The sequence below is a fragment of the Lissotriton vulgaris genome, chromosome 12 (genome assembly GCF_964263255.1).
Source record: "Lissotriton vulgaris chromosome 12, aLisVul1.2, whole genome shotgun sequence".
NCBI lineage: Eukaryota > Metazoa > Chordata > Amphibia > Caudata > Salamandridae > Lissotriton > Lissotriton vulgaris.
This window is the reverse complement of record NC_141700.1, coordinates 2,036,405-2,063,096: the sequence shown is the minus strand read 5'-3', so window position 1 is coordinate 2,063,096 and position 26,692 is coordinate 2,036,405. Positions and strand designations below refer to the sequence as shown.

Sequence of the window (26,692 nt, the reverse complement as noted above, 5' to 3'; positions counted from 1 at the left end):
GCTATTCCCACTTAGGACCACTGCAGCTCCTGTTGTGGCCAGGGCCCTACTTGAAGTTTTCTCCAGAATGGGGTTTCCTAAGGAGGTTATCTCTGACAGAGGTGCAAACTTCATGTCAGGATACTTGACTGCTATGTGGAAGGAGTGTGGAGTAAATTCCAAATTTACCACACCCTATCATCCACAGTGCAATGGGCTTGTGGAGAGATTCAACAAGACCCTAAAAGGGATGATAAAAGGTTTACCAGAAAAGATTAGGCGAAGATGGGACATCCTTTTACCCTGCCTTCTGTTTGCTTACAGAGAGGTCCCACAGAAGGGGGTTGGCTACAGCCCTTTTGAGCTTCTATGTGGGCATCCTGTAAGAGGACCTATTGGATTTGGCCCTTCTGGCAGGTTCACCCCTGAACTTTTTGCCTAGTGTTAATAAATAATTATAGTGATTTCTGGTCTTTGTGCACTTTGACACTGTGGTGCAGTGTAAAGTGCGTTCGCTCCCTGAGTGCGTGTGTGAGATTGGCCTGCCCTCCCATAGGAATGCATGGGGAATGTCTGTGTCCCTGGTAGTTCCTGATGCATGAGGTGTGCATGCTCGAGTTTGGTATGGGCAAACTCGTGTGATTGAATGCTTCGCAATGATGTATGTGGCATGATTGTGTCTTGTGCGGAAGTGCCACTTCTAGGAGTTGGCATATTAGTGTAAAATATGCCTGGCGTGTGATTGGCTGGAGCTGGCTGGTGAGCCTGGCTCCAGGGAGTCTGTGTGGGTCTGCCCCTTTGGTGAATGGAGATATTGGCATGCTGATGTGAGGGAGGGGCTGCACCTGTGTCCTGAATGAGGCTTGGTTTTCCCCCACACAATGCTGGCTCCGCCCCCTGTGGTGCGACTGATGACCCTAGCCTCCCTAGTGAATGAAAGGGGTGGTTGAGCCATCAAGGGTGCTCCAAAACTAGCTGCGACTGGTTCTCCCCCCACCCTGCACCTGAAGACAAAGGGAAAAGGTGTATAAAAGAGGGGCTGTGACCCCATGAAAATGTTCTTGTTCCCAACTTGAATCTGACCAGGGGCATGCTGCTGCTGGGGCCCGGCGGAAGGCTTGCCTCCCTGGGCCCTGCCCAGCCCCTGGACTACTACAGCCCCATGACCCCTGAAGGACTTTGTGAAAGACTTTTGGGGCACTAACGCCTGCGGAGCGCTCTACTTGTACTCTTGCTGGACTGGTGACCTTTGGTTGCCTATAGCGCTGGGAGCGCTTTGTTTTCTCCTTCTAGCGCTTGGGAGCGCTTCATGTCTGCACTAGCGCTGAGAGCGCTTTGTTTTCCAAAGCCGGTGCCCACCCGGCATTTGCCCCGTCACACGGAGGTTCCTGGACCCCCAGCGAGTGCCTACCTCGCTTCATTTCGTATTTAATTGATTCTCGAGGGAGCCTACCCCTGGTTATCCCCCTGAGTTCACCGCTGCTGGCCCGGGACCCCTCGTGATGTCTTCCCCGGGGCCGCGCCGTGATTGGCTGCCGGCCAGGGATTCCCGATGATGCTTTCCCCGGGCCGCGCCGCGATTGGCTGCTGGCCCGAGGAGATGGGAAGGTCCCGCCCGAGAACGAGGAAGAAGCAGGTAGCTCGGGAGCCTATACACAACAGAGAAAGGGTATTAAGTATAAGGGAAATATGGGCACTCGGACAATATTAGCGTGAATGTTGTTGTAAATGCAACAGTAACTGGTGCTAGCAGGGAGGGGGGACCCCAAGAACCCCTCAATTTAAATGTGAAAATTCACATCTAAGACTTAAAAACAAAGTCCTGCGCACACAGATTCAGTATAAATAAGTAGAGTGCTACTATATGTAATTAACAAAGACAAATGTCCAACGTTGGTTCCTGGAGCTTTGATGTATATCTCCTTTTATTAGATCATCACACCAATGGTAATTTACAGCCAGCCGACACGTGTTTCGTTATAGGTCTGTACACACACAGATGCTATAACTCTTCAGGGCTCAATGGCTGGATCCTTATTTGTTAGGGCCCTAGTCCGGTGATAATTTTAACCCGGCAGGGTGACCTATTAGTTGGGAGGTGACGATGTATTGATTCCGATATTTTCGAATCACAACGTTTGTAGATGACGCCAGTATTCGGCACCTCTGTTCCTTCACAGAACACCACATGGGTACGTGTGGTGTCAGGGCTCCAGGGTCGAATCACCCTCGCTACACTGGCGTCCCGGAAGTGGTGTTCTGTGAAGGATTTCTTATGTCTTTGGGATTTGGACTTTTAAATACTAACAAATAAGGATCCAGCCATTGAGCCCTGAAGAGTTATTGCATCTATGTGTGTACAGACCTATAACGAAACACGTGTCGGCTGGCTGTAAATTACCATTGGTGTGATGATCTAATAATAGGAGATATACATCAAAGCTCCAGGAACCAACGTTGGACATTTGTCTTTGTTAATTACATATAGTAGCACTCTACTTGTTTATACTGAATCTGTGTGCGCGGGACTTTGTTTTTAAGCGGCAGGAGCCTACTCCGCGCTCCTGCGGTTGCTACGAGAAGCCGCCGACCCCCCCCCGGGGCTCCCGAGAGTGAGGGAGAGCCCCGGAGAGCGAGAGGAGGCCAGCGGAACAGAAGAGACCGGCGCGCCCGACCCGGTGAGTGCACTGAGGGAGAGGAGGGGCGTCGGGGCACATTGCCGGTGCCCGCCCCTCCCCTCCAGAGCGAGACCCTTTGTGCAGAGAGGCCCGTGGGGCCTCCGGTGATGCCGAGTCCCCCGAGAGGGTCTCCGCCTACCCTCACCATTGTTGTCAGGAGCCCGAGAGGCTCCCCTGGGCCCTACATTCCTTCCGAGCCCACGAGAGGCTCTTTGCCCATTGTGCCATGTCAAGTCCCCAGAGAGGGAGACTCCAACGAAGGCCCCCACATTGTTCTCGACCGAGAGAGGCTCGAGTGCCATTTCTTTGATTTATGAGCCCTGAGAGGCTCGGGGGCAGAGTTGAAGAAGGAGCCCAGAGAGGCTCAGGCGACCTTGCAGTGTGTAGAGCCCAGAGAGGCTCCAAAAAGGGACACGTATATGTTCAGAGCCTGCGAGGCTCCCAAGTTGGCCCCCCCATCATCTACAGCTGCCCAGCACTTCGTGGGCAGCTGCCACGTTTAGGTTTGGGCGCCGTGGCGCAACCTGGACCCTGGACTTTTGATGTAAGTTCTGTGTTAATGTGATTTATGCGAAGTGTTCTTTGCTGCACCCCTGAATGTGTTTTTATGCATCATGTGCCTTGTTCCTTACACCTCTGAATGTGGGTTTATGCATCATGTGTTTCTCTTATACCTCTGAATGTTTTTATGCATCATGTGTTCTCCTGTGCTGCACATCTGAATGTGTTTTTATGTGTCATGTGCCTTGTCCTCACACCGCTGAATGTAGGTTCTGCATCATGTGTTATGTGCTTATACCCCTACAGGTATTGTGATACTTAGGTGGTTGTTCTTGCTAGTTCAGGTGGTGCTAGTGAGGTCCCGGTTCCCTGCGTGACCTGTTCCTAAGGTGGTTAGGATTGCGTAGGTGGTACTTACCGGTTACCAGTGATTACTGGTTGTGAGCTTTATGTTCTATTTTGTGCTAAAGTGATTATTATTCTATGTGCAAGTGCTATTTCTAAACAGTATTTCAAGTTCTAAAAGTGCTGATTCCTGACAGGGCTCCAGGTGGCCCTGTCTTGTACATATCCCCTGTAAATTCTGCCTGTGCCTGTTGGCACATTGTAAAGTGTGTGTTTTATCTAATGTGTTTTGGTATAATACAAAGGCTATTTTTATATATAACCTTGTGTGGAGTTTCCTTTGTGGTAGGCCTTGGGTGTTGTTGCTGGGGTGCGTGCGCAAATACTTAACTCACATTGCCTCCAAGTTTAGCCTTGCTGCTCGCGCCACGTTACCTAGAGGGTGAGCAGGGATTATCTTGGCGTGTAACTCCCTTGCCCTGACTTAGGAGTGGTGGTCTCTGACTGACTTTGGCGCAAGCCCTGGCCAGCCAGGGATCCCATTTCTAACAGGACCCATATGTCTTGTGAAGGAAGGATGGGAGTTACCTCTCAAAAAGCCTAAACTTGACATAGTGGACTATGTACTTGGTCTCCGCTCCAGGATGGCAGAGTACATGGAGAAGGCATCTAAAAACCTGGAGGCCAGCCAAGAACTTCAAAAAGCTTGGCATGACCAAAAGGCTGTCCTGACTGTGTATCACCTAGGACAGAAGGTGTGGGTGTTGGAGCCAGTGGCCCCAGCAGCTCTCCAAGACAAATGGTCTGGACCCCATACCATCATTGAACAAAAGGGAGAGGTCACCTACCTGGTGGACCTTGGAACTCCCAGGAGCCCTCACAGAGTACTTTATGTGAACAGGCTAAAGGCATTTGTTGACAGGGAGGACATGGGCTTGCTCATGGCCACAGATGAGGGACAGGAGGAAGAGAGTGACCCTCTCTCAGACCTGCTCACTCAGAACCCTGATGATGGGTCAGTAGATGGTGTGGTCTTTTTTGACAGCCTCTCTGAACATCAACAAGAGGATTGTAAACAGGTTCTTCAATCCTTTAGACAAATGTTCTCTCTGACACCCAGTCAGACAAACTGGTGCACCCATGAGGTGGACACTGGTGACACTCTGCCTATAAAGAGTAAAATCTACAGGCAACCTGACCACGTCAGGGACTGCATAAAACAAGAAGTACAAAAGATGTTGGAATTGGGAGTCATTGAACCCTCAGAGAGCCCTTGGGCTAGTCCTGTAGTTCTAGTGCCAAACCCTCACACCCAGGATGGTAAGAGAAAGATGAGGTTTTGTGTAGACTACAGGGGTCTCAATGCTGTCACTAAGACAGATGCCCATCCAATACCAAGAGCAGATGAACTCATAGATAGATTGGCTTCTGCCAAATTCTTGAGTACATTTGACCTGACAGCTGGTTATTGGCAAATCAGGTTAGCTGAGGATGCCAAGGCCAAAACAGCATTTTCTCCCCCAGGAGGCCATTACCAGTTTGTGGTGATGCCCTTTGGTTTGAAAAATGCACCTGCCACTTTTCAAAGGTTGGTGAACCAAGTTCTCACTGGGTTGGATGACTTTTGTGCAGCATATCTAGATGATATTGCTGTCTTTAGCTCCACCTGGGAGGATCACCTGATCCACCTGAGGAAAGTTTTGGAGGCCCTGCAAAAGGCAGGCCTCACTATCAAGGCTACCAAATGCCAGATAGGGCAGAGTCAAGTTGTGTACCTGGGCCACCTTGTAGGTGGAGGCCAGGTTCAACCATTGGAGAGCAAGATACAGGCCATAAAGGACTGGGCTTCTCCAACGACCCAGACACAGGTCAGAGCTTTCTTTGGCCTGTCTGGTTACTATAGGAAATTTGTCAGAAATTATGGAACCATTCATTGTCCAAACAGATGCTTCTGAGTTGGGTGTGGGAGCTGTTCTATCTCAACTGAATATTGATGGTCATGACCAGCCCATTGCTTTTATAAGTAGAAGGCTGACCCCTAGAGAGAAACGTTGGTCAGCTATTGAGAGGGAGGCCTTTGCTGTGGTTTGGGCCCTGAAGAAGTTGAGGCCATACTTGTTTGGAACTCACTTCAAGATTCAGACCGACCATAAGCCCCTCCTATGGCTAAATCAAATGAAGGGTGAAAACCCAAAACTTCTTAGGTGGTCCATTTCTCTACAGGGGATGGACTTTACAGTGGAGCACAGACCAGGGACTGACCATGGCAGTGCAGATGTTCTCTTCAGGTATTTCCACTTAGAACAGGAAGACTCACCTGGTCAAGGTTAGTTTAATGTCCCTAAGTTTTTTGGGGGGGGGGGTTATGTAGGAGAGTGGGGTCTGCAATCCTATGGTCACCCCCGATTTTTGCTTTTTGCTTTACTGGTTTACGACTTTCCCTGGCTGTGTGCCTGCCAATCAAACCCACAGCCTAGCTGTTCTCTCTCTAAATTGACAACCATGTACCTTAGGTCCATTTACCAATTGGTATTGGGTCACTCTTGTAAGTCCTTGTACAGTGTACCATAGGTACCCGGGGCATAAGTGAACCCAAGGCCTACCAGGGGCTGAAGCATGTATTATGCCACCCCTGGCTGGCCATCCAAATCTGACACAACTGGCTGATCAATGAGCTGGGGCAAGGTGGTGACGCTGTCCAAACTCTGAGGAAACTCTGCCAAAAATAATCAAGGACCCCATACCTTGCGAGAGCCCACCTTGCCAACGCTGTTCTCCGCGGACTCTGGTGCCTGCTGGTCTCAGTCCCCCTCCCGCCGCCACAACCGTCATCCAGAAGCGGCCGCCGAGCGGAGGGGGGCACAGGACTACGTTTCCCGCCCTGCCTTGTGGCGGGAGACGACGCTGACATCGCGCCAGGCGGCGCATAAAGAGCGCGTCACCCCGGTGGAGCGGGTGACGCTGTACAAACTCTGAGGAAACTCTGCCAAAAATAATCAAGGACCCCAGACCTTGCGAGAGCCCACCTCGCCAACGCTGTTCTCCGTGGACTCTGGTGCCTGCTGGTCTCAGTCCCCCTCCCGCCACCGCAACCGTCATCCAGAAGCGGCCGCCGAGCGGAGGGGGGCACAGGACTACGTTTCCCGCCCTGCCTTGCGGCGGGAGACGACGCTGACATCGCGCCAGGCGGCGCATAAAGAGCGCGTCACCCCGGTGGAGCGGATGACGCTGTACAAACTCTGAGGAAACTCTGCCAAAAAGAATCAAGGACCCCTGACCTTGCGAGAGCCCACCTCGCCAACGCTGTTCTCCGCGGACTCTGGTGCCTGCTGGTCTCAGTCCCCCTCCCGCCGCCGCAACCGTTATCCAGAAGCGGCCGCCGAGCGAAGGGGGGCACAGGACTACGTTTCCCGCCCTGCCTTGCGGCGGGAGACGACGCTGACATCGCGCCAGGCGGCGAATAAAGAGCGCTTTACCCCCCCCCCCCGTCGCGGGAGCGCCCGGGGCTAAGCCCGGGCAAAGGGTGGGCCCTCTGTGGCCCTCTGAGGCCCGAGGAGGACGGGATGGGCCACCCCCCTTGACTTTGCCCTAAACTGTTCAGAACAAGGTGAGAGACTCTATATACAACCGCCTATTTGCACAGTAATAAATAACTACGAGCTGAAGTTAAGGCATCTGTATAATATTGTGGCAACTCAATTGCCTGATTGAGGATAACCCAATCATAGCATGATGAAAGGTAAAAAGACACCTATTGCCACCAGATCCTCAACCAGGAACAATATGGTTCCTACCACACCCTTTCCCACTCTCACTGCAATTGACATTATGCTGCAGAAAACCATCAATGTTGTAGCTGATGCTATTCAAAGTACTGAGAGACGTCTTTCCTTAACTCCTAATCTGTGTTTCCCTAACTTATCACAACACAATACCCCTGTTAGAAATACACTGGATCTTAGTACTAATTCGCAGGACTCACTTTTAATGCAATCTTTTACAGGTTTGCCTAACACTCAGGCAAGAGAAACCCTTATCCCAGACACAGACACACCAATAATCTGCAATAGTTCAGAAAGTAGTATACTACTGAACAGTAGTCCACAGACACATCAGGGTACTCCCTCTTTAACGAAGGACATGCCGATAACTTTATCATGCGACGTTGACACAGGGGGACTACCACCTTTAAACTCCTCAGTGAGTGAAAAGGACAATCTGATAAATAAATCTAGAAGCCGGTACAGGAAAAAGCTAAAAATTAATAGCAGAAAGATTTTACGATCTAAGTCTACTGTTAAAGCCTTTTGGTCTACTTTTAGATTATCAAAACAGACAAACAATTTAAATACCTACCAGTCTTTTTCATCAAAAAATGCATTGGGCAGTGTCCATCGGTCATGCCAAACTGACCCACCATCGTTAGATGACACCATATTTATGGACCGTATAGAACTTCTAATAAGATCTCTCTTGCTACCAATAAGAGAAAGAATCATTAAGTTGGAAGAATCGACGGAGAAATTTAACTCCATACAAAATAAAAATTCAGCATTAATACTGGAAAAAATCGATTCTTCATCAGCAAAAGAGGCGTTATCTAAACGCCCACCTAAATTGTCCAATAAAAAGACTGCACGACCAAAAAATCTTCCTGATACTGGCAATGCCAAACAGCCACTACCATTGTCGCTGACAGGCTCTGTGACAGGTACTGTTTTGGATGTTCCCAACGAAAATTTTACTGTCCTTAATAATACTAGTGCCCCAGCAGAAACTTCAGATATCAACGCCACTCCCGAGTCGCTACTATCGGAAAATGATGAGAGTGAATGGGTAGCTGAGGGTCTATGTCTGGACAAACAAATTGTCCCGCATGAAACCTCAAGGCCCCTGGTAGCACAAAAGGTGCCAGCCAACGATTCCAACGTATCCCTAAATCAAAAACCGCCTAAAAAACCAATACTCACTAATCTTTCTCCAGAGTCTCACCCATACACAATGGGGATGATAGGCGTTCCTAAACTAACCGAGGGAAAGACAGAGACATACGGGGAGTTAAAAAATAAGGTGTCCCACTGGTTAACCACTCATAGGCCACTCCAACCTCACCTTGATGGCCGTATAGCACATGTTAGGAGGGTGGACTGGGTGGGTCATAGATTTAAATCTACAGAAGGAGACTGCATTATTGTCACATTTAATGACACCAGAGTGGCAGGGTATATTACCAGATGGAGGGACAGCTTTACAAATAGCTTGATTCGCACAAAGGACCTTAGCTATTTCTATCCTTCAAATGGTCCTGGGCTAAACAACAGGTATCCCCATCTACAAGGGGAACAGAGAGGGCCTTATAATTACACTAACCAACACTCACACTGGCAAAACGTTGATAAAAATAGTCACCACGTTTTGGGTGTCCATTCATACCCAGGCCAGGCTGTACCTTGGAATCTTAGAACTAGTGATTATTCAGCAATGTACCCAGAGAGTAGGGAAGGCCTATACCAGACACACCAACAGGAATACCCCTATTTCCCTAACATAAACAATCAGTACAATGTCCCTATTTCTAATAGATTTCATGCCTTTTACGACCAGTGTGGTTTGGAGGGGGTTGATTGACTACTCGATTTACAAACTTCCTGTGTGAACAAGGACACGGCAAAATGTGAGATGATATCAGGCAAAAGTAACAGCATAAAGGGACCAAACGCTTCTGACACTATTAATTACCCTACAACATCTGACCAAATGGGCATTATCACAAGAACCATAGAAGGGTGTTTACCCCCACAAAATAGTCCTGAACTGATTATAAATAACGTACAAGCTTCTAGTCAAGAACTACCAAATGAACAACAACAGTATAACGCACTAGAAGATCAGGAAGTTGCCAGAACAGGGCCCATATCTCTACAAAGCTGCTACAGTTGTATCCTTAAGTTCAGATCTAAATGCTACAAGTCTGGTATCACGGTACAGGGCAGGCCTGGCCGACAAAATCTGTGATCCTACCTGGCTGTCCTTTGTTAAACAACATGCAGTGATATGCCTACAAGAGACCTGGTTGGTAGACAAAAATCCTGCTCATATTGAGGGATACCAAATTTATTTCAACCCGGCTGAACCCTCAAACAGTGGGAGAGCAAAGGGGGGTTTGGCCATTTATATAAGCCTGGCTCTTACTCACCATAAAACCATCCGACACACAGGCAACAGGAACCTACAAGTACTTGAGTTAAAAAGGGGTAAATCCACTCTGACTCTGATTAATTTTTATAATGCATCAAATCAGTTTGGAGAATGCAATCTACTGCTCCTGAGTGACTTTTTGAGCGACAACAAAGAGAAATTGTCGAGTAAACTGTTGATCGCCGGTGACTTTAATACACACCCTTGTGGGAATCCTGGAGAGACAATCATTGGACACCTAGGGTGCAATAACATAAAAGGCTTTCACTTTGATCATTCGCCGCTCGGTACCCTGCTTAATAACATGATGGACAAGTACAATCTGGTTGCTGCCATGTCCGAGACACCGGAGCATACACTCTTTAAAGTTCCTACGTTTAAAGGTAACTCAATAGGCTCATATATAGATCACATTTTATTATCCACTGAACTTGTGAACTTTGTCTCGGATTTCCGCATTCAATGGAACACCCATAGTGATCATAACCCGATCTCTATTAACATTGGTGGAGGTATCCTGGAATTGCGAAAGAATAGTGAAAGCCGTAGAACTATAAAAACTATAAATGGAAAGCGCCGACTAAAATGGACTATGGTGGACTATGATAACCTATACACAGCGATAAATAATCTCTGCAGTTCGGATCTTGAAACCTGTGTGTCATCTACATCATCTCCTGGTCAAATTCTGTCTGCTTTTGAGGGGGTCGCAGTAGCAGTGGGGTCTTTATTAACTGTGCCTGTAAGAGGGAGTATTAGAAATAACCCAAAATGGTTTGATCATTCCTGCTCCAAGGCGAATAGAGACCTCAAGACAGCTTTAAAAGCTAACCCAGAGACCCAGCTTATATTAAAGCCATGCGTACACAGATTAAAAAATGTCTTATAACACGGAAAAGAGAGGTTAAGGCGAGTACCTGGGAGTCTCTTTTAGACCCAAAAATCCTGGGTAATAGTGCCAGGTTCTGGGAAATCATAAACAAGCCACTGTTTGATGACCCTAGTAATACGGTACTTGGCACAAATATCCCTGAGGAGACTGGGTCACTCATTTCAGCGTCATTTTTAAAAGTAACAAGTCCCAGGCAGAATATTCTGTTATTACTCCTATGGAGAATTTGTTGCATTTTACAGCTAAAGAGATTGAAAAAGGTATCCAAGGCCTAACCTGTAACAAGGCCCCTGGGCCTGACGGCCTCCCCCCTGACCTTTTTAAATCCCTGCCATCACTTTGGGCTCCAGTCCTTACCGCAGTGATAAATGCAGCGGCATCGTCTGGTTGCCCATCTTCTTAGGGGATTTCTACTATAGTACCTCTGTTCAAAAAAGGAGATCGCAGTAGTCCACTTTGCTATAGACCAATATCTTTAATTAACTCCATAGCAAAAGTGGTAGGGGGTGTAATTTTAAACAGATTAACAACCTGGGCCGATGAAAATAATATAATTTCCCCAATTCAATATGGCTTCAGCCCTGGTCATTCAACGATCACCCAATGCCTGAACCTATATATGATTATAGGGAAATATACCATGGCCAAAAAAGGTACAATCCATAAGGCATTTATGGATTTATCGTCGGCTTTCGACTGCGTAGATCGGGGCAGACTATGGGGTGTCATGGCTAAAATGGGCATAGAGCAGAATTTGATAAACTTCCTAGCTGATATGCACTCCAATACACGAGCTAATGTTAGATATACTCAAGATTTAAAAGTAACAAGGGAATTTGGAATACATCGTGGCGTTTGCCAAGGGTGTATTTTAGCTCCATTCCTTTACAATCTGTATATTAATGACCTAGAACAACATCTCTTAGACACGGGAGTCGATTACCCCTATGTAGGCCGGAAAGGACTGCCGGTACTGCTTTATGCGGACGACGCAGTCCTGATCTCCAGGACAGCAGTGGGATTACAAACTCTACTAAAAGCATTTTATGACTTTATGCAATCCCGTGACCTGAGTATTAATAACTCAAAATCGTATGTCATGAAGGTAGGCCTGGGGTACAAAAAACCAAATATCTTTAACATAGATGGGGAAAAAATTCCAGTGACAAAGACTTTCTCCTACCTGGGTGTCCTTCTGGACTACCAGTTGAATTGGGGACCTGCCATACAGAGGAAAATTGGAGAGGTAACAAGGGCTAATGCCGCCATACTTGATTTTACAAGCAAAATGGGTAACTCACCAGTGGCTGCATTGCTCCAACTTTATAAGGCAAAAAGTATATCCCTTGCGTGTTATGGTAGTGAATTATGGGGGTTTACTTGCCACAGAGGTTTGGAAATTGTAGAAAATAACTTCCTAAAAAGAGTTCTGAGGGTACCAAGGGGTACTGGTAACTTTACCGTTCATGAAGAATTAGGTATGTCATACTTGAGCGACAGTTTAGCCTTAAACCGTGTATTGTGTTGGCTAAACTGTTGGACAAAAACTGCGATACCTTTAACCCAAGAAATCTTAAAAGAAGCAATAACGTGGGAAAACAGACTCAAAGTTCCTTGGCTTAAATACATTAGAAAGTGCCTAACTGAACTAGGGCGCCCCAATCTTTTTACAACCCCTGAACTCATTAGAAAAACGGATTTCACCTCTGTGAAGAAGTTATTTCTCTGCTCTAGGTACCTAGCCCGGGAGGAGGCCGAATTAAAGAAAGACAGTGTACGGAAACACATACTTGTAAAAACTTCTGTTCATATGGAACCGTACCTCTCGTGGCCTCTGTCAGGTTATACCCGCTTTTTACTCTTGAGGTTCCGCCTAGATCTATTCCACCTTCTACTGGCTGTACCGAGGGGGGCCCATCGGGGCCAAGTGCTGCCATCTTGCGGCTGCGACGATAAGTCTCCGCAAGATCTGGCTCACTTTTTATTCATCTGCCCTTTTTACTTGATACCGAGGAAATTATTCCTAAAACCAATACTCAAAAAGCTGAATTTTGCACAAATACGCCCAGCACTTTATTATCTCCAACTACTAAGCAGTGATTGCACCTTGTTTGTATGTAACTTTTTAAAACTTGTGATCAAATTTAGGAAAAGCATTGAGGGATAATTTGTGTTTTGTCGAGAGTTTCTCTTTTAATTATTTAAATTCGATTGTTTTTAAATTACGTATTCTGCCTGTAAACTGATACTTTTTTTGACTTCTAGTAATGTATGAATTAATTATTTTTATTGAAATGTGCTTTTATGAATGTTACTATGTACATTCGAATAAAGTTCTTTGACATTGACATTGACAAGGTGGTGTAATCACCCTTTGCTATAGATATAGTATACCTATATCTAAACCTAAAATGGACTCATATCCTCCTATAAGTCACTCCTATGGCAGGCCTTAACAATCCTGGAGGCAGAGTGCTTGGAATTATGTGAGATGGTGCTCTAGCATGAGCTGAGCCTGTCTACAGCTTTCGGAACCAAGTCCTTTAGCTGTTTCCATGATAACGCTATACCATATACTCTTAAGTGCATTATAATCCTCGCGGTTATTGCTAACTTTGATATAGCATTATCAAAACATGTCGAGTAAGGTGTCATACGAATTGGAATACTACCCACTCGCCAATTCTGGCGACGGGGGTAGCATTCCACCCTTCTAGAGGGACACGACATGTATGTAACTGTGAACCCCGGTTAACGTTAACACGAGCCTCAGCATCACAAAATGGATGCTGCCACCACAGACACAAGTCTGACCTCCTGCTGCTGGGAGTCCTTCCAGCGAGGGAGGCCTGGACAAAGGGGTTCCTGCCTTGGGAGGTGCTAGCACCACCCCAGACAGGATTTTGTGTATTGGGTAGGACAGGGCTGAAAGGAATGAGACATGCCTGCGGCACACAAGGTGTCCCTGTGCATACACCGGTCTAAACCAGTTCCTGGGGCTCTCCAGCCCCAGCTCTGGCGCAAGACCGGACAAAGGATAGGGGGTGTAACCACCCCCCTTCTTGGTCCCACCCATAGGAGGGACCTAGTCGTAGTACAGCCCCCTTTAGCAGGATAAAGGTAGGAGCTGGTCCCATTCCAAATTAGATTAATCCTGAACTGAAACTCTACAAGAAACTCTGGACTTCAACTTTCTACAACAGAAGACTGAAGAAATCTCCCTTGTGGGCAAGGAGTGTCCACCCTGCACATGCAGGCACCATCAAGCGTCCAGCGGCTTCGCTTTGTTGTCTTCCCTAGAGGATCCAGACTTTAGAGCCTGACGAGACCCGGATTCCCAGACCTCTCCGACCTCTACCTACATCTGCAGCACAGCTGAGATCAGTGGGTGCGACGAGACACGTGGGGCCAGCCATCTTGGAAGAAGCAGCACTTCGCTTCCAGCACGACTTCTGAGGTAACCTCGACGAAGTGCTATGGGGACTGAGAAGCCCCAGCCCCGAGCCGCTCCTGCACCGAAGACCAGCCCTCCAGCATCCACGAGATCTGCGTGGGGCCCTTCTGCCTGGTTGCTGCTCGATGCGTTGTCTGGTCACTTGCCGGCTGGCTAGTGACTTCCTAGACGACGAACCTTGAAATCCAATCTGCTGATCTGGTTGCTCCAGACTGGCCCTTGCTTCCCTGCAAAGGAGAAGCACCCGGGACCCTCCTGGTCCGCACCAGATGTCTTTTCCACTCACCGCGTGGGTTGCCTTTTCCAAGGCCTGTTGACTTCAAATCTGGATCCGACACCGCCGACAGCGAGAGCCTGCGTGGGACAGCTCGTGCCTCCATCCTGGTCGTCGAAGACACCACCTGGTCCACGTGGCTGCAAAGTCAAGCGTCCACTCTCACCTGATCGCGACGACAGCCTCTGGTTCCACTCCAGTCACTGGCTAGTGACTCTGAACATTGTCCCCTCTGCTTTCAGGTCTTCAGCATCTCTGATCCACCCTTGGATCACACCGGACATCTTCCTCCTGGTCGCCTGCAGCATCTTTCTTCAAGGCTCCATAGACTTCGACGCGGAAACCCGACACACTTTGACACCTATGCACCCGCAGCCCGTGGGTGAGGTAACAAGAGCATTTTGGTGCTCAAGGGTAGATTGACTCTCCTAGTGTCCAGTTCCACAGTCATTTTAGTCCAAACTAGTCACGATTGTCTGTACTCCCCTTTTTCTTGAACTGTACTGTCCATAGACGTTGCTACGCATCTCCCGTGTGAGTTCACACTCTGCACACGCGTTCCGTGGGCCTCCTATTACTTACCTAAAGTTAGGATAATATAGTCCCAGCGATCCTACAGCCTCTGGACAGCTCCATTCCTTCTATCGACTTCCTTATACCACTTGTTTAGTATATGGTCTGTTGTGCCCCTAGGGCAACATTGTAAATCGTGCAACTTAAACTTATTTTTCTTAAGAGATTGTCATGTGCTTAGCCCTCTGACCTCATAAAGAGTTCAGAGGTGTATGTTAGTTAATAAATATATTGTTTATTTTCATAACAACCTGTGTGGTGTCCTTTCACTTGGTATTCAAGGGGTTATATGTGGTAAAACAGCTGGCTTCACATGCCAAAAGAGTTTAGCCTAAGACTGCTTTGTCCATGCTACCATTAGGATAGCTGGTCTATAAGGTTGACTTTACAACCAATAACCATAAGTTGTGTTTGGATTGATACAAGGTGATCACTAGAACTAGTGAGCATCATATATCAGGCCAACTTCTCACACCAGCAACGCCTGGTTCCTTCCTGGTTCCACGCCGGTCACTGGCTAGTGACTGTGAACATTGTCCCCTCTGCTTTCAGGTCTTCGCCTCTTCGGATCCACCCTTGGATCCACCGGAACTCTTCCCTTCAGGTCGCCTGCAGCATCAACACTCCAAGGCTTCCTCTGAACTCCTGCAGAATCCCGACACACTTTGGCTCCACTGCACCCGCTTCCTGTGGGTGAGGTAACGCTGGCAGTCCGGTGCCCCCGAGTAGTTTAACACTCCTAGTGTCCAGATTCCAAAGGGTTAAGTTCTAGACTGACCGGAAGACTTCCTACCTTCACCTTTTTAACTTTTACGCGTCCATTGACTTCAATGTAAATTGCTTCTAACTTTGCCCACTACAAACCAGATCCTGTGGGCCTCCTAGTTCCTAACTTGAGTTAGTACAGCACAGCCCCAGCGATTCCCAAGACCCTAGGCCTTACTTCCTTTCGACTCGTGGTACTTATACCACTTCTTTAGTATATGGTTTTAGGGGCCACCCGGGCCTATCCATATTTGTGCAACTTTCATATACTTTTCAATTGAATTGTTTTAACGTGTTTGCTTCTGTGCTCATAAAGAGTTCAGGGGACTATTTGTAGTAATAAATACATATATATTTTGAATATATATCCTGTGTGGTGTCCTTTCACTTGGTGTTCAAGGGGGTTACATACGGTAATACAGCTGGCTTCAGTTGCCAAAAGAGTTTAGCCTAAGACTGCTTTGTCCACGCTACCACTAGGATAGCTGATCTATAAGGTTGACTTACAACCAATCACCATAAGGGGTGTTTCGACTGATACAAGGTGGTCACTAGAATTAGTGAACATCATATATCAGGCCAACTTCTCACACACGCCTTTACCATTAAGCCTCCTTTTCTTCAATTCAAATCGGACTGTGTGGTACTTCGTACAAACCCGGCTTACATGCCTAAGGTGCCCATTGACTTTCACCTCGATGAACCAGTTTTCTTAAAGACTTTCTTTCCAAACCCTCAAACTCCAGCAGAGCAGCGTTTACATTCTCTGGACGTTAAGCGATGCCTTAAATTTTACATCGATAGGGCGGCACCCTTTCGCAAAACTGATCAGCTGTTCGTAGCCTACGGATGCATGTGCAAGGGGCGTTCTTTCACGAAGCCAACTATTGCACGTTGGATTTCTTCAGCAGTTTCCTTCTGTCAACAGAAGGCTGGCAAGCCTCTTCAATCCTCTGTGAGAGCTCATTCTACCAGGCCGATGTCATCCTCTACTGCCCTGTTTGCTGGTGTGCCGATTCATCAAATTTGCCGAGCAGCTACGTGGTCCAGCAGGCACACTTTCACGAGACATTATTGCCTTGAAACGCTCAACAAAGCCGATACGGCAGTGGGACAAGCAGTGCTTCGCAATCTTTTTAACTAGGGTGAGCCTCTGCTTACTACCCTCCACCTATATGGTCTGTGTAATGATACGGTTGTTATTATTATTATCTTTCCTCCTGGCTATGCTATGCTATTGGTGCATCTTCATATCTATGCATTGCTGATCTTGCTGCCAGCTACTACTGCTCACAATTCTATTCAAGCATGTGAATCCATGAAAGACACCCTAATACTGGAGAAGAACAATTGTTACTTACCTGTAAACAGGTGGTTCTCCAGTATTTGTGTCTTTCATAGATTCACATGCGACCCGCCCGCCTCCCCTCAGAGGCTCGCTTCTCCTCCTAGACTCTTTTTGTCATTCTTGTGCTACGAAAATCTGAGGGCCTGAGCCTCTGAGGAGAAGGTTCTAGAGGGGTGCTTGCGCCTGATTGGCTGTAGTTTGGACTAACATAATGACAAGGATATGTTACAAATGTTTTTCTCTCTTGCCATGTATTTCTATATCGGAATTATGACCTGGTATTTGCAACTTTTTCTAGTGTGTATTTTTATGTGTTATGTTTTTACATACATATTTTATTGGGATTTGTTTGCTATTTTATTTACCGTGGGACTCCCACTTCGACGACGGGGAATATTCAAGCATGTGAATCTATGAAAGACACCAATACTGGAGAACCACCTGTTTACAGGTAAGTAACAATTGTTTGTCTGCAGATCAAAGGCAAGACTCGCTAACACTTCTAGACCAGACTATAAAGCAGAGGTTTTTTTAACAGACCTCTTGTTCCTCTCATGCCCACCTAAGGCAGAATGACTGAGGTTTGAACAAAAAAAAAAGATTCAACTGTAAAAGGCAATAGTAGTGTAAGAGAGACTGACAATGAGAGAGGTGCCACAACCAAACCAGGCCCCAGCCGAATTGTATCATACTAGGGGGAAGGCAATTGGGCGAGGGGGGTAACTTCAGAAGACTCAAGTGGTTGAGGAGCTGTACTTCGAACGCTGTACTGAAAATCAGACTTGAAACTCAAGACCAGCTGCAAAACGTGCTAGTACAGGAATATATTTGACAAGGATGAGGGGTCAAGAATCTGTCACCCAGATGGGTACATAGGAAAAAGGGGCAGGGTAATTGAGTTCATTCTTTAGAGGGAAGAGTTTTGATACTGTGGGTATGTCCACCTTAAGTGTTGTGCGATCCATTTAAAAATGTCAATAAAAAGAATGAAATCTAAAACGTTTAAGCACTACTGACAGCAGTGTTTTTTTGGTTCTTTTAGGATCCACTGGCAAGTTATGACTTCAATGGCAACGACCCCGACCCACAACCTCGCTACGACCCGAGTGATGAGAACAGGTAAAGTTTCAATAGCTCCGCAGTCATCCCATCCATTCCTTGCGTCGGATACAAGTCCTCTCCCCATTGCCCTGACGGGGACTTCAGGTCTCTCCTCTACTGCTCTGGTGGGGACCATTTCCTTTCCTCTGCTGCCGTGGTAGAGCAGTCCCTCCCTTCATTATCCTTGTGGATGAAGAAACCTTCTCCTGCCCTATCTTACTGGGAACAAAAGTCATCCCTGAATGGCCCTGCTGCAGGCAACAGTCTTTTCTTCATGGGGTAGCATGACCTCTGGAGTGGCAGCAGTTCTCCTCTCCATTGCCTTATTTGAACTCTCTTTGCTTCATTTTTGTCAGTTGCCCTCCATTTTCTGAAAACGCAAACATTTATTGTTTGACTAAAGTTTCTGAAATCAATAGAAAGAGCAAACTGGGGAAATAATTGTAAGAAGAACTGATTGAAGATTGTTTTGTGAGTAGAAGTGATTGTAGGTACATATGGAACGACTCTTGGTGGCCATCAGACCTATGAGCCACATCCACTCCCATCAACCATGCCAGACGCTTCAAAATCATAATTGACAAAAAGCTCACCATGAATTCACAGACCAATGCTATCTCCTCTGCCTTCCTCTCCCTGCGCATGCTACGTAAGATCATCAAGTGGCTACTGCTGCACATGAGACTCACCGTGACACAAGCCCTCATCACCAGCCAATTGTACTACTGCAAGGCCCTCTACGTAGGAATCGCTGTATACCTCCTACAGAGACTTCAGACCATACAGAGCGCTGCAGCCAGACTCATCCTCAGTCTTCCCCAACGAACCCACATCACACGTGTAGGAAGCTGGCTCTGTATATACTATACCAAAGTAAGGTATCATGTGCACAGAGTCTAGTGGAATCCCAAAGGTATAGCAGAGGCTGAATTAGATATTTACTAACAGCTCTCTTTGTGGTGGTATGGTCGAGCAATTAGGCTTATCAGGAATGTGTTAAGCAGTTATTGTTTTCATGCAATCAAGACTGAAGGCACACACTCAGGCAGGATCCAGACCAATTAGGTAATTATTAAAAGCTATACTTATGTTTTTATTTTTAGAGCCAAGCAGGACTTGGCACAAGTAAGTAGAATATATTTTCAAATTAAAAAATGTATAAGGAAATGCAATTGTGAATGGAATTGGAATCGTTATAGGTTTGTATTTCCTTCTAAAACAGTTTACAATACATTAAAATTCCTTTTGATTACTTTAATTTACTTTTTAATTACTTGGGGTGATACGCCAAGATATCACACACTGGATCTTACAAAATACAGGTAAGTACAAAACAGTTTTTGGTTTAAAGCACAGTTACTTTTCTTTCATACAAAATCAGTCCAACACAACAATTTTGGAACAGAAGTCATAACATTGGTTCCTATGGGAGGAAAGAAGGTTATCGTTTTGCAGGTAAGTATACAACCTGCAAGAGTAGCTTTTAGGAGTTAGGACCAAGGTTCAGTTAGGCACTCAAGTTGCACCACCAGCGGCACTAGGGTGGCCGGGTCCCCGGGGGGCCAACGTTAGCCAATGGGGCTAGGGAGGCCTTCGGTCAGGGGCTGCTTACGAGCAGGCACTCGGGTGTGGTAGCCAAGCTCCTGGGGTCAAGATCAGCATTGCAGGGGCCGACAATCAGCACAGGAGGTGCACTACCCGGGGCACTGAGGCAGCCAGATGCAGAGTGCCAAGAAGATGTTGTAAGCCCTGTGGTTTGCAATGGAGATCTCTGGCTTGAAGAGAAAGCTGCAGGCTCGGGCAAGGAGGTTTCCTGAAGGCGACCACCAGCAGGAGAGGTAAGTTGGTTCTTGAAGAATCCGTGGAACCGTCGGTTGGGCCACCCAAGGGCGCCAATGTAAGGTGCAAGGCGTCGTACCTTCTTACCAGTTCCGGCAGCAGTTGGGGGGGACCTTTCAGGTTGAAGCTGCAGGCGTCAGTCTGAAGCTGGAGGGTAGGTTAGGGATCACCATATCTAAGGTCCGGATCGCTGGGGAAACCTCCTCGTGGTGCTGGGCCACTAAAACTCAGGCTCTGGGCGTCTGGTTCAGAGTGGTGTAGAACCGCAGAGATGCCTGGATCCGGGTTGTGTGCTGTAGTCCTTGTTGAACAAATCCGGTCCTCACGGGAGATGGAGTCTTTCAAATGAAGGCAGGGTAGGTCTTACGGGTTCTTGAGGGCTACTGCACACGCTGGGGTTTCCCTGTGAGCAGGTCGGAGTCGGGACAGGCCGGTAGGGCTAGGGGCCAACGCAGGTGGTGTCCTCTTCTTCCTGGACCAGCACAACTCTTCTGTCCTTCTTACTTCCCCCAATCGGAGGAGGCATGGTTCAGGGTCGCTCCTAAATACTAAATGTAGGGATTTTACAGGGGTGTGCAGGTCGGGACCAACAGGTCCCATTCTTGTGATGAGTACACCCCCTAATATGTCACCCTCCAGTGGTAGGGGGCATGAGCCTCTCCCTAATTGGCTGGATCCCCTCATCTTTAAGAAGTAGGCGACTGAGGTTTATGCTTCACCTCTACTCCCCCACTTGAGGGGTGGGATTGGCAAAGGTGGCCCCACCACTCGTCCTCACTTGGTTTTCCCACATATTCTCCTGCCCAAGGTGGGGGTCAGAGCCAGTTGCTGGGGGCAGCAAAGGCAGCGCCAGCTCAAAAAGGTGGCATCCCTTTGAAGCTTTCCCCTTCGTGGACCCAGCCCATCCTGGGGGAGGAGGCATGACATTTCTGCCCAGGATGAGCTTTGTTTCTGGACCCAGAGAGCAGAGGCCCTCTACCCAGTGTTCCAGAAACCTGTCTGGTGGTGGTAAATTGTGTGCAGCCATTCCGGAAGCACACCAGGGCTGGTCGATTTTCAGGGGACATCTCTAAGATGCCCTCTGAGTTCATTTTACATCAAATCCAACACTGGCAACAGTGTGGGTTTAATGTGCTGAGAAGAAGTTTGCTACCAAACTTCCTAGTTTTTAGTAAAGCCATTGTGGGGCTGTGGAGTTTGTAATGTCAAGCTCTTAACACCATATACTCTTTATGGCTTTACTACACTTACAATGTTTAAGATTGAACTTAGACACTGCAGGTGCACAGCGCTCAAGCCACTGTACCCTCACCTTAGGGCTAGTGCACCCTGCTAGAGGGCTAACTTATCTAGCCTACAGGCAGAGGATTACAGGCATGGCTGACTCTTTACTTTTTTCTGCACCAAAACACGCAGCCTGCAATGGCAGTGAGGGGTGTAAAGGTACAGGGTCCCTAAGGGTGGCATAATATATGTTGCAGCCTTTAGAGGCCTTCCCTGGTCACAGTGCCTTTGGTAGCCATGGTAACTTTTATAAGGGGCTTACATGTGGCCAGAGATGGGCCCCTTGTGGTTACAAAGGTACAGTTTTGGGAAAGAACACAGGCCCTGGGAACCTGATTAGCAGAGACCCAGGGAACATCAAGTCAAAGTACATCAAGTGTCAGGCAAAAAGTGGGGGCTAACCATCCATAAAGGGGGACTTTCCTACAACACCCCCCTCAGGCAACTCAACTGGCTCCCCATACAGAAGAGATTCCAATTCAAGCTGCTGAAACATGCACACAAGGCTCTACACAAGCAAGGATCGGCCTATATTCACCACCGCCTTAACTGCCACCAACCGTCAAGAAGAATATGCCCCGCCTCCCTCTCTCTGGTGTCATGGAGATGGGCCATGCCTTTACACTGTGTTAAGTTAGCATGAGCTTATTAGAAGTTTAAACACCATTTTTCCTTTCTGCTGCTTTTGCACACTGCACACAATATTATAAATGTTTAGAGTCTAGCAGAATATTTTGCTTCACACGAGAATAATATGATTTCCTATAGTAGCAGCCTTGCTTGGTAAGCTATGACTGAACAGTGAGTGCCAAGGTTATTTCAACACAGTGGTTGTTCTTCGGTCTGATCAGCGCACGTTCTAGACATAACATATATGCAGCTTTGGCCACCTCTGATTTTGGCACGTTTAATAATGCACTACGCAGGGCATGCAGACACACTTTGGAGAACATTCGCATGCAGAGAGTTGGTGTAGAAAATTATGTGATCCCTTCATACTAGGACCAGAGGTATGGGGCCGCCCTTGTAATCCCAAGAGACCTTATATAGATATAAAATAATATACTAGCAAGGGAGGGTAAGATTTTGGTGTAATCTAGCCTTTTTCCCTTTAGCATTCTAACATGCTTTTCTCCCTTTGTATTTTATGGAATAGTAACTATGCTGATAACCTTGTTGCTTATAATAGGTCTGCTTGTATTAGCTAAGATACTGCACCTGAGAACACGGCATTAAAATAAATATTTCAAACTTGCACGTGTCTTCATTTACTCCTCGTTATGGACTGTTATGAGAGTATAACAAAAGAGTGTTCATGTGTTCCACATTTCCTGAGGTGTTCTAAGTTTTATGTTCTGGGTTGTCTAATTATTGGGGGTATGGAAGAACCAATGAGACACTGATTGCTAGTCTGGTAGGGGATTTTGGATACTAAGGTGAGTTTTGGTACACCCTAATTCACTGAGATTCCAAGTCTCTATGCACAGTTCTGTGTAGGAGCAGAATCCCTGTGACATGGCGCCCAACGTGGGGGCGGTCTTATTACATGACACTTGAGTAGTACTACTATCAGTCCTTAACCCCTTCACTATTGTTTCTGGATAATAGTAGTGTCGGACAAACCTACCTATAGTTACATAGGTCTTTCAAGCTTGAATCTTTTCAAACGGTTTCCTTTTGAATTACTACCCAGTTGTGCTACTTTGTTTTACATTGTACCTTTTTCTTCTCTGTGTCGCTATGGCTGACATTGTTATACCGTAACATAGTCGTATTGCGGTTCGCAATCATTTGCAAGCATATAATGTTGGTTTGGAGGGCATGGCAGTGATTTTGGTTGTAAGTGCTGAGGTTGCTTACCCGTTTGAGATATTCTACTCTTGGGTGACGTTTCCTGCAGCTGATGCAGTCACGCAGGTTTTTCACAAATGCACACACTCAGCCGTGCCCCAGGAATATGTTCCTTAAAGGTCACAGGAGATTCCGATTTCTTCATGGCAGCACCGAGTTTGGTTTGATGGCGCCCTTCCCCACGTGGTAACAGCTGCTAGATTGGGTCCTTTGTCCATTCCAGGCGCTTCTTGGCCGGTTTTGGCTGGATTCACCCCACACCCTCGTTCGGGGCAAGTTGCCGTTGATGAATTACGGGTCCGTTATAACTCTTTTAGTAGTGTTATTCCAGCCCTAGTTCAATATATTACCCGTAATTTCCAGGGCGGGCCCCTGGTGTTGCGGCCCTCCCAGCTGGACTAGCAGGAATGAAGCTTAGTCCCGTGAAAGCCAATGCGGTTATGGGCAGGCGTCCCCAAGATAAGGATGATATGCCTTTTTGGCTTGCCGAGACGTTTGACCAGCTGGAAGCAGTCTTTCCTAATTCGACTCCAGTTGAAAAACACAGGATTCTTACAATTAGTTTACCCAAAGACTTGGTACCAGAAGCCGGTGACTGTGAGTCATGGGGGAGAATTTTTGCGGCAGTGTACACGAGAAGCTTCGGCACTCCGTCAATGGCTGTCCTTCCGACGGTCATTAAGCGTGTTCTGGAGGAACACGGACCTGAGGCTGCGGTTGAATTGGGAATGAGACTCGTTGGCACATTTGATGTAGTAGCTGATCTTGTCCTTTCTAATGTAAAGGGAGATGCAGTGAACTTTCAGGTGACTAATGTCCCCGAAGCCGAAAAACCCCGCCACTTACCGAGAATTATTACGGCTGCTTATAAAACCATTGGCCGCAATAGTTTAGGTGTCAAGCCCTTTGCTGCTAAAGATAAAAAGCAAACCCAGGGTGCGAAGTCTGAAACAGACGTTCAACCCTCAGCTCCAAAGAAAAATTGGAACAGGAATAAAAATAAGGGGAAACGACAACAGAAACAGGAGTCACGTCCCCCGTCACCTGTGCCTGCGTCTACTGAGCGTGTATATGATTTGAGCGACCGCACTATGATTAAGTCACCTGATAGGTTTCAGGTTCCTGATCAACGCTCTCCTCGTTCTTTACCGGACACATCAGCCTCATCGTCCGGTGGTGGAAGCGGCAGAAGAGGTAGGGGTGGCCCGCAGACACGCAACCAGCCCCACCCGAAAGACGTAAAAGGCAAGCAGGACGATACTTCACAGAAGAGACCCCAGTTTCAGAAAAAGAAAGTTGCCGCTTTAACAGCGAGATATGCCACAGATAGTGAGAACGCAGCTTCAGAATCAGGCATGGGCACTGACGTTGTTGGACAGCGCGGCGGAGATTACCATAGTGCGAGAGGCCCTGCGTCCACTACTGAAGGTGACAGCGACTAACCAATATGTTGTTGTGGAGACAGCTGATACCAGAGTAGCTCCCCCTGATAGACTTTATGAAATTGTCCTTTTAATCGAAGGTGACATACAACGTACCATAAAAGGGGTATTTTGGGAAAATCTTACAACTACCTATGACATTTTGTTAGCGGAGGCTGACTGGCCCCCACCTTTTGTTCTCGCAGCTCCGAGAGGAGAGTAGGTGATCCTCCCTAGTTTCGCGCACACTGTCTCCAAGGAGCATGCACTGAATTTTGCAGAAGAGTGTGCTAAGGCCCTTGCGCCGGCTCTGTACCGTACACACTGTGGGTGGGATACATTTTCACCGCATCTCGAGATTCCCTTGTGGTCTTTGCCACAGCCTCAACCTCAATATCCCATTCGACGTGAAGCTAAGGCTTCCGTTGCGGAAATCCTTGAGCAATTGGAATATAAAGGTGTAATTGAAACTGGTGTGTCACCGATGAATAACCCACTTTTTACTGTGACCAAGCCTGACGGTTCGTACCGTTTGGTATTGGATTACCAGCATTTGAACTCACATTGCCGTACCTGTGCAGTACATGATACCCACGGCTCTGCTTTAGTGGATGGTCTAGAGTGTAAACAGTTTAAGACCACGCTTGACATATACAACGTTTTTTTTGCCCACAATTTGGATGGTCTAAGCTCCAAATGGACTAGTTTTACCTATGGTGGCAAACAACGCCATTTTAAACGCCTGGCGATGGGCTATAAGAATTGTCCAGGTGTGTTTGCTGCCCGCATTGTCTCTCTCTTGGAGAGAGTTGGCCCAGATGCGTGTTCGTATATGGATGACATTTATCTCACAGACAACGAAATTTGGGCGCATCTGTGTCTCGTTGACCGCATAATTTGTAGCTTTGCGGACTTCGGTTACAAATTTAACTTTGCGAAGTCTCACATTGCAGAGTACACAGTGTTGTTCCTGGGCAATGAGCTCAACAATGAAGGACGAGGGTTGGCCCCTCACTTCTTGGAGAAATGCGAACAACTGCGCACACCTTCAACACTGAAAAAACTACAGGCCTTGCTGCGGTTTTTGAATTTCGGGCGTACTTACATTCCTGAATATGCCCAGCGTATCAAGCCTTTGTATGCTTTGATACAACCTACTTTCATCAAATCGTGCCTGCTGCCTGAACATACAGCCATTTTACAATCTCTGCAGGCTGATCTTTTAGAATCTAAATTCTTACTGACTCGTGATAACCACACCAACCTGGTGATAAGAATCATCCCTGGGGCGGTGGGTTTCACTTACCTTACTTTTAACGAAAGAGACACAGTACCTATTGCTTACAAGTCACACTTGTACACTTCGGCTGAAATGCGGTTTTCCACTGTGGAAAAAGTTTTGACAGCAGTGCAAATGGCGATTCTAAAGGAACGTGCACTGTCACAGGGAAAACGCATGTTGGTTGTTTCCCCTTATCCTGCACTAGAGGCAGTGACGAAGGCCAGTGTACCAAATTCTAAAGCTTTGCACCCACGGTGGATACAACGGGCAACATCATTGATGTCTCTGGATGGTAATTTTATTTTTGATGCCTCCTTACAGTCACAGGAGTTTTTGCAGTATGAATTTGTTCATCCTGCGCCATTGACTATGCGACCTTTGGAGGATTTCCACGGTATCATTTACACTGATGGTTCAGCGCAAGTTGCGCATGGGTCTAAGCACGCATACATTTCAGCTTGCGCCATTGTGGTAGGTACCATGGTGAATGATGAATTCAAGTTCAAGGTCATGCACACGCAGACTTTAGGGGACTGTACCGCACAATTGGCAGAGCTCCGGGCTCTGATGCTTGCATTGGAGTACGATCCTAGTATGACAACTCTTATTGTGAGTGACTCTTACTACTGTGTCCAGTCTTACAATGAGAACCTGTTCTTTTAGATTCAGAATGATTTTCGTGACTCCAAGGGTAGCACAATAAAACATAAAATGATCTGGGACTGAGTGGCTGAGCTTAAAGAGCAATTGCCGCTCGTGTATGTGACTCACACTCTCGGTCATCAGCGCGTAGGAGTTCACTCTGTTGGCAATTCTTTGGCCGATGAGGCCGCAAAGACAGCAGTATCGGCATGTTTGGTTGCAGCACTTACACGTTCCAAAAGTAAGATTGATGATGACATCTTAG

General features: G+C 47.2%; 1 protein-coding gene across 1 annotated transcript in view; it reads left to right on the top strand.

Annotated features, from left to right (window-relative positions):
• Positions 1-26,692, top strand: part of PCSK4 (proprotein convertase subtilisin/kexin type 4) — a 999,360-nt gene that overhangs the window by 274,621 nt on the left and 698,047 nt on the right. The window contains exon 5 of the mRNA XM_086946304.1: positions 18,050-18,126. Within this exon, the coding sequence (XP_086802430.1) occupies positions 18,050-18,126 (77 nt within the window). The remainder of the gene's footprint in view (positions 1-18,049; positions 18,127-26,692) is intronic.